Source organism: Solanum pennellii, chromosome 3 (genome assembly GCF_001406875.1).
Source record: "Solanum pennellii chromosome 3, SPENNV200".
NCBI lineage: Eukaryota > Viridiplantae > Streptophyta > Magnoliopsida > Solanales > Solanaceae > Solanum > Solanum pennellii.
In genome coordinates, this window is record NC_028639.1 from 24,258,513 (window position 1) to 24,267,492 (window position 8,980).

Genomic DNA, 8,980 nt, shown 5'->3' on the forward strand with positions numbered 1-8,980 from the left:
TATATATATATATATTACTAATTACTAAAAGTGAGATGGTTTTAGATTCAAAATTGGATTACGAAAATATCCTTCACTAATTTTTTTTAGTTAGAATTCTTTTATTAACTTTAAAAGTTCAATCAATAATGACAATTAGACTAGACCATAAACATGGTTAGATATAAAAGCTTGTCTTTTTCACTTCTTAACAAGTTTAATTGTTTTAACTTTTTATCTTCTACAATTAAATTAGACCAAATGCATGGTTAAATGTTATAACTTGTCTTTTTCACTTCTTAATAACTTTAATTGTTTAACTTTTTAGCTTCTACAATTAAACACATCCAATCACAACCTTTCATGTATACAATTTCTCTCTTTATAGATTAACTAGAAAATGTTAGTCCATTACCCTTTGTGTTTCATCCTCTTAATATAGTTCTAATATGGCAAACATATACTATAATTTATAATACTCAGCTATAGTTTAAATTTTTAATATTTACAGCTATACTATTAATTTTATAGCGAAAGGTGAGCTTATATAGCATATTATACCACATATATCAAGCTAATGCCCAATTATATTCAATCTTACTTCTCTCTTACCCTTTTTCTCATTACTTGTTTCAAAATCAAATTAAAATCTAGTTATATTTTCTTTCCAAATTTACGATTTTGAATCAAATCAAAATCTAATTTCATCTTCTTCCTAAAAATTGCGACTCAGAAAGTGAATGTCTATGAATGTTAGAATTTGATAAGATCATTTAACTTCTATTTAGTTGTTTCAAATTATTATTATTTTGAGTTAATATTTTTTTTTTTGTATCATTGAATTCTATTGAATTTCTTTAATTTTAATTAGGGTTAATCACAATGAACTTCTTAAATTGATACTTTAATGGCAGAGTAGAGGAGGGTTATAAGAGGTATAATATAATGCTCATTCTTTGAATGTTCGTCTTTTTAGTCAAGATCAAGGGTCAAAGCGTGTTAAGAGAAAAAGGAAGTGTTGAACTTTCAAAATCTTCAAAAATGTCCAATAGAGGACTCTCAAAGAAGATGCATTGTATCATATCTTTCAACAATGTATTTGTATTCATATTTCTTTTGGGACATCTATTGTATACATGTTCATTATTGAATGAAGCAATAAAAAACATGTGTCTATATTGTATCACATGTTATATTCTTTGTATTCAATGTATCTTTTTGTGTTTTTCATATTCTAAATATATACTTTGATATGTTGTATCGTATTTTATTCATATTGCGTGGCAATTGTATTCATGTATCAACCCTAAAAAAAGTAGCACACGTTTGACTAGCAATTATAATAGTAGGTATTCAAGAATTCATAGGTTGAATGGACCAACAAATATATGTATTCATACTTTCACACAACTTGTATTCTTTGTATTTGTATTCACTGTATCTTTTTGTATTTATCATATTCTAAATATATACTTTGATATGTTGTATCCAATTTTATTCATGTGCGATCGTATTCCTGTATCAACCCTCAAAAAAGCACACGTTTGTATTAGTTACTAGAAATTATAATAGTAGGTATTCAAGAATTCTTAGGTTGAATAGACCAATAAATATATGTATTCATATTTTAATACAACTTTCATTCTTTATATTTGTATTTACTGTATCTTTTTATATTTTTCATATGCGAAAATGTATATACATATATAATCTTGAAATCGTTTGGCGCCATTGCATTAATGTATCAATCCTAACAAATTTTTATACAAGTTTTGAAAACAATAATCATCAAATCAAAGTAGTGTGATTTAAGGTATTGTCGTTCTTTTATAAATGGATTCTGCCGTTTCAAATGTCCCCAAATTTTTATTTTTCTACTAGTATACAAAAAAAAAAAAAAAAAAAAAAAACTTTGGGCCGTGTTAATTAATTAATGAAAAATTGAAATTTTAACAATTATTAAAGGCATGTCATTTATAATACGAAATTTACCTTATTAAGTGCTTTATAATTATTATAAAAGTAGTAATGTATTGAAGAAAATTGATAGGCATCGAATCCGGCTAGATTAAGTAAGAAAGTATAATCATTTTATGTAAATATCACACATATAGTTATTCCAATTTAATAACGCTAAAACTATAGTCATTTATGTAAGTTGCTCTTTATTATTTTCTTTAACTTCTTTCATTTTTTATGGAAACATATTGTTAGAGATCTGGCAATCATATAATTAAAGTAGGAAATCTTCTTTTTTTGTACTGATAAATGTAGCCATATAGGGTATCCCAAATAATTTAAAGGGAAGCTTTTATCCGTACAATCAAAACTTCTTCTGATTTTATTGATCCTCCGGTCTTAGGGTTGTAATAAAGTAATTCTTATATTAGCATGAATTTTAACCAGAAGCTACATTTTCACCAATTAAATTTTTTGTGATGCATTAGTTATTCTGAAATTGTTTGTCATTTGAATATGTTTTGTATTTAATAACATGAGATACCGTGTAATGCACGTGTTCGAGAACTAGTAAGGATAAAAGGATATGAGACAAACCCCCTGCCCCTTCCACCTAACCAAAGACCTCATCTTGGGTAGCTATTAATTAGCCTTTTACCATAATCCTCGATCTCCATATCTTCCTATCTAGGTCATATCCTCAATAAGCTGAAGTTGTGTCATGTTTTGTCTAATCACCTCCCGTAGTTTGTTTCGGCCTACCTTTGCCTCTTTCAATTCCTACTACAATTAACTTCTCACACCTCCTAATTTTTGCTGCACCGCCTTTTTAAAAATGGAAAATCCAACACTTGTATTGGCAGTAACGGAGAAACAAGATGTGTTTAAGGTGGGTACCACAAACCTTAAGCTGACATTTAAATCGGAAATTAATATCAATTACATACCTTATTGTCGGATTTGAGGCTATTTATGAGACTCATTGAGCCACTAAGGTGAATTTGAAGAGACAGACCGCTTATCCATATTGCCAAAATGATATCTTGAATTATATTTGAGCTGTTGTATTATATATTGTACTTGCACCTTGAGTTTTTATTTTTCTGAACTCTCACTACACCATACTTGATGAACATTTGTATTACCTTTACTTATATACAATAAATAATATATATTCATAAACAACTTGTACCATTTTGAATCTCCTATGCTAACTAGTCAAGAAGCAGAACCCTTTGATTCTTGAATATCCAATTCATGTTCAGCAACCATGATGCAAGAATCAGCCTCTAAAGACGATGAGGATGTCTTCCTTTCCTTGAAGGTGTCTTTGCCTGAATTAAGCATCTCAACTGTACACTGAACATCAGGTGTTATTCCCACTTGATCGATGTCGTGAAGTGCTGGAGACAAATACTTGGCTACTGTGACAAATAGAGCCGATCCATCGTGCAACTGTGTAACACTCTGCATCAAACACAATTATATATTGTAAAAGATGAAATTTATAAAGCAAAACAGGGCGGGGAAAATTTATCGAGCAAACGTAGTACAACACAAGAATGCAAGTTTAAGCCAAACCTGTATCTTTCCTTTCCCAAAAGTCTTATGCCCGACAAGGATTGCACGACCATTATCATGGAGTGCCCCAGCCAGAATCTCACTAGCACTTGCACTTCCCTCATTCACCTGTTAGGAGGGAATCAAAGGCATAAATATTTTATCAACAACTATATCCCTCGGTTCAAATAAATTTTGTCTAGTAATAAATACTATGTTGAAGAAAATTATGATATAGTATGAGACTTAAACTAACAAGGACGACAAGTGGATCGTGTGTTACAGCATGTCCGTTGACCATGCTAATTGGTGCCATGTTTCCATCCCTATCAACAGTGTTCACAAGTGTCTCATCGCCATCTAGCCATATCTGGGCAACATCTAACCCAGCCGTAACGAGACCTCCCTGCATTATTTATAAGACAGACATTTGAGATGACAAAGGGTGAATAGATTATGAGAGTACACAAGTCACAGAAAAGGGGTTTAGAAGGAACTTACAGGATTATTTCGAAGATCTAGTATATATGATTCCACACCCTGATTTTCCATATCCTGAATTGTGTTTTCCATTTCCATAGCAGCAGACTGTTATATAAAAAACATGCAAGTCTTTACTTAATATATGCAAGGAAATTTATTTTGTTTGTCATTTGACGATGAAGGAAAGTCAATGATCTATGACTCGTCAACTACCTGAGAGAAGCTTGACAACTTTACATATCCAGTTTTTAAGAGACGACCATCAGGCATTTTATGAGGGATGATGGTACTGGATACTGGTGAAAGTTTAATCACTTCGCGAGGTAGTTTAACCTTAAAAAATAAAATATGTTAACAAAAATAATAAGAAGTCAATATATTTTTAATTTATATAAAAGGAAATAGCTAGGTTCAAGTACTTGAGAAAAACATTCACAAAAAAAATAAATAATAAGCTATTGTCATTTCTTCTTGCAGACATCATACCTCTTGATAACTGGATACTCCTGCACCACTACCCTGGTCACGAGAAGAGCAGTAAAAAGCGATAACTTAGAGTTAGAAAGAGCAGTCAATTCAATTGAAAGAAAGAAAAATTTTCTACAATATGCCTATCAAGATGAAACAATTGTTTTCGTTTGAGAACCAGCGCGACCGTAAGTACCATTCCTGACCAAAGAGGTTGAAAAATTAAGAGAATACACTACTAAAAATAATTGTTTTCCTACTATAATGATCCATTAAAGAGGCTATTTCCATATATATTTTGATGAAATTTGTTGGAAAAGAAAAAAAGTAATGTTTTCATACTGAAAAAGAAATAGTTTATCACTATTTCGGTGAGAATTTGTTCCCACTATGCATCTTCCAATGAGTTGGTTTGGGGAGTAACGAGTGTGAAACTCATTTTCTATAGCACAAATTTTTCTCTGATTCGCGGTGGAAAAAGACTTTATTTCTAGTGTAACGGATACATAATATGAAAAAGAATCACGCAGAAAAGGCCGTTGTACAGATTATTTCTGATGAGGCGTGGTTGTGGATGAACTAAGATTGTTTACATAAATTATTGTTCAGTTGTAAAGGAGTTTCAGTTGGCTCAACGAAAAGGAGATCAAGCTTACTCTGTGAACTTTGACTGTAACAGTTGTACCAGCACGGCCCCTCAGTTTTTGAGCTGCTGTTTCACTGTCAACTCCATCAAGCCTCTCACCTGAAGAAATCAAGCAAAATTCAAGCTCTAATGATCAAGCTGTTTTATGTGGTTTCTGTTTAAAGGACACTGAGGAGTGGTCTGTTCAATGATCGTGGTTTTTTGTCTTGTTCATAAATTGATTTAAGACATTGATACTCACTAACAGAAGTTTTGGAGTTGCCTTTTACGGAACAGTCTCACCATCAAGAAAGGTTTTCAGTGCATTATAGGCATTGGTTCTAGTTCTACACAAGTATGTATGACTGAGTGCCCCTGAGCAAGCGTTGTACAAGAATATAAACAACGAATACGAACAAGATTATATTGAGTAACTGCTGGTATATAAGTCTAAGCACTTCTCTGAATTTGTTCAATAATTTACAACTTCTATGGATAGATTACTCCGGTCTCCGAATGAAGAAAACAGTAAATAGCAGACTGAGAATTTACTCCATAAAACTAAAGTTAGATATAGAAATAGTCACATACATTATCTTATATTGAAACCTATAGACATTTGAAAAGGAAATAACGTAACAGATAGGATATGCACCATTCTGACAATTTGGACTATTAAACAAATAATTATGCATACATCAGACCAACTGTGCTTAAGATTGTTAAACTTCACTATTCGACTTGATGTGCTGAGAGTGATGAAAACATATTTTGGGGTAATGGAGTAGGAAAACTCAATTATCCACAGGATGGAAGACATTGAACATTTCGAAGAAAGCTTCAAACCAACTGCATTTAGGAAACTCTATTATCCACTGGATGGAAGATCAAGATTTTGAACTTTAGTCCATATCTGTAAGCCATTAGGTCATTAGCTTGCTAAGTTCTGCTGATAAAACACTAGTTTGACTAATAAGTAATTACCATTTATCTCAAGCAATTCATCTCCTTCATGAATGCCAGCACGCGCAGCTGGGCTATTCTCCACACAGGACAAAACAACCTGTACGTTAAATTACAACTGTTTCCTGGTTCAGACATTCAGTAGATGACATATTCCTAATATAGAATCTGTCTTAATAAAGATACCAAATTCTTCATTGCTGAAAACATTTAAACTGCACTGTTTAAGACTAAAGTTTCCCCTCAAGAAGCATTTTATCAAGGAAGTAACACAAGAAATAGACAAACAAAATCTATTTCTGGATAAGAAACCTATACTTTAGGAAATAAAGTAAAATAGCTAGGTCGTTCAATTGTTGTTACTAACCAGGTGGCCTGTATTTGGTTCAACACTGACAAAGAGGCCAACACCTTGTAAATTTCCATCACTTCCTATTCTAAAACTTTGATACTCCTGTTGAAAATGTTGTATCAATATTAATGTATATGTAATATGCATTTAATCGTACAAGAAAGATTTGCACCTTAGGACTAATAATGCGTGTATAGGGATCTCCAAGTGTAGATAGCATTCCCCTTACTTTGCTATAGGCAGCATCTTCTGATCTCAATGGAAACATTTCTACCATGGTTTGTTGCAGCTTCAAATCCCAATCTGTGAGATATGTTCCACAAACAGTTAGGTTGCTAGCTGATACAATTTAACACTATGTTTAGGAAATTTGTAAAAAGAAAGTTCAAAAGGAGGTTGTACCACACAAAATTGCTGTGTCGGCAGTAGGAGTTTGGCCGTTCTAAATTTCAAGACAAAATAGAAAATATTGCAAAATATGCTTCCATTTAAAAAAAAAATTAAACACACAACTCTAGGTAGAAAGCATTTCCATAGCCTCTTGCTTACCACTGAGCCGTCAATCAGTTTTATTAGATGTTCACAAGTTAATATACATACATATATTTATTTAGTTTTTTAAAACAAATATAGGGTGAACATAAAAGCTATCGTAGCTCCGAGACCCTGTGTTTTGGTAAATGATTTTACCTTGATGATTGAAAGTTGGATCTACGAATGTCTCTCTAATCAAACTCCAAGCCTCAATTAAGGTCCTCTGAACTGTATTTACCTATGAAACATTCAATAAGCAGGTTTAACTTCATTTCAGTGTTTTATAAAACAAAAAGAATGGATTAGATACCTCAGGTGTGTGAGAGACAGGGAATGCTACAGTTAAAGACTGAGCGAAAGCTGGAGAATAAGAGGAGAATGACAGCACAGTAGCAGCAGCTAATCCAATAACTCCTTTTCCTATACATTTCACCAAATTTTGATCATTCTCTCCCACCTGTGAAATAGGAATAAGCTCCTTTCTCCTACAAGCAGCCCCTCTTCTATGTGTTAAGGATGGAAATCTAAAACAAAATGATGGTTTGGAGATGGATGATCCAACATTAATATTTGAGCACAAAGTTTCCATCTTTATTTGAACGAATTAATTATTTCTTCTTACTAATTACTAATACTATACTAATAAATAATACTAGCAGGACGAAACTGGCGTGTTGGGGTTCCTAGTGGGTCTATATGAATCTATTAGTTTTGTGGTCGTTAACTTAGTTGCGTAACCGAGTATCTCTGTACCAATTCATCTTCACCTCACAAGTGGACCAATAATAGCTTTTTATTTTGTTCAAACAATTCAACCCATACTAACTATATATACTCAATTTAATAAGATTCTTTTATAGCGGAATAACATGATAGACCCTTATACTTTGTTTTGTTTGTAAGTTGGATCCTTATATTTATGGTTTTCTCAATTTGAACTCAGTAAAACACAATATTTTAAATCCTTTCGTCATTATATGTGCGTTTGAGGGGTACTCATTTACATGTAGGATTCCACGTCATTTTTAACGACACATAACAAATTAAATATTAAACAAATAGAATAATAATAATAATAAGCATATCCTAAAAATTTTAAACATTATTTTCTCTATTTTCGCTCTCAAATTGAGAACCAAATTCATGTCAAATGGGTGGAATTCTTACCTATTTGACTTGAATTTTACACTATTGATTCACAAACACAAACCCAATAAATTTTTATACAATTTTAAATTTATTTCATATATTCACAAAATCCATTTGTTATTCTTGAAGTTTTATCAAGCTTACCAATGAAGTTTTCATTTTTAATACCCACTATCACCAAAGAATGAAGACGATATTTTGAAAGAAGAAACATGGAAAAACGAAAAGAACTAGGAGTGACATTGATTTGCGGCAAAGTGAATGAACTTTGAGAAAATATTTAGGGGTGGAACACTGGAATGGATTTAAGAAACTTGGGGTGGGTGGAGAAGATGACTTCTTTTAAATTTTTTTTCATATAAATTTATACATACTTGCTTTAAAACGCGTGGAATCACGCATCATTCCAAGGCACCAATATTAGTGACACATGTATTCAGTTAATGGTCAGATGTGTTTAATATATTGTGTTTCGGCGAGTTCAAGGGTCCAGTTGGCAAAGACGTATGTATAAGCGTCTAACGTACAAAAAAGAATAAATTCAATTCCAAAATTATTTTATAAATAATAACTCTTTTATCCAAATAAATATTTTCCGTTTTAAAAAAATGATCTAGTTTGAGTTGGAACAATTTTTTTAAGAAAAGAAAGATTTTTTAATCTTGTGAATCTAAATTAAAGTTATATCAATCGTACCGAAATTCTCTTTAATCTTGTGGCATTAAACATGTCGCGTTGAAAGTTGAAGTTAAAGTATTGCCAAAAAAAGAAAGAATCATTTTTTGTCAAACAGACTAAAAAGAAAATTGAATCTTTCTTTTTGAAATGGAGGGAGTAGTTTTTTATTTTCTCCTATCTTTTACTACAGCAATAGAGCTTGTTTAGATGGGTGTATATAGAAAAACTTA

General features: G+C 31.7%; 1 protein-coding gene across 2 annotated transcripts; it reads right to left on the reverse strand.

The window, feature by feature from the left end:
* Window positions 1-2,963: 2,963 nt before the first annotated feature.
* LOC107015199 (carboxyl-terminal-processing peptidase 3, chloroplastic) lies at window positions 2,964-7,604 on the reverse strand. Of its 2 annotated transcripts, none has more exons than XM_015215396.2 (12): window positions 7,234-7,604; window positions 7,080-7,161; window positions 6,562-6,692; window positions 6,405-6,491; window positions 6,059-6,137; window positions 5,106-5,194; window positions 4,468-4,500; window positions 4,195-4,314; window positions 4,000-4,086; window positions 3,755-3,904; window positions 3,520-3,627; window positions 2,964-3,405 (listed from the first exon to the last, which is right to left on the reverse strand). In XM_015215396.2, the coding sequence occupies exons 1-12, from the start codon at window positions 7,510-7,512 to the stop codon at window positions 3,157-3,159; spliced, it is 1,494 nt and encodes a 497-aa protein (XP_015070882.1). In that variant the 5' UTR covers window positions 7,513-7,604; the 3' UTR covers window positions 2,964-3,156. The 2 variants fall into 2 exon arrangements, with proteins under 2 accessions (XP_015070882.1, XP_027771560.1); XM_027915759.1 differs by having other exon boundaries at window positions 3,157-3,405; window positions 6,619-6,692; window positions 7,234-7,595.
* Between the last annotated feature and the right edge of the window lie 1,376 nt (window positions 7,605-8,980).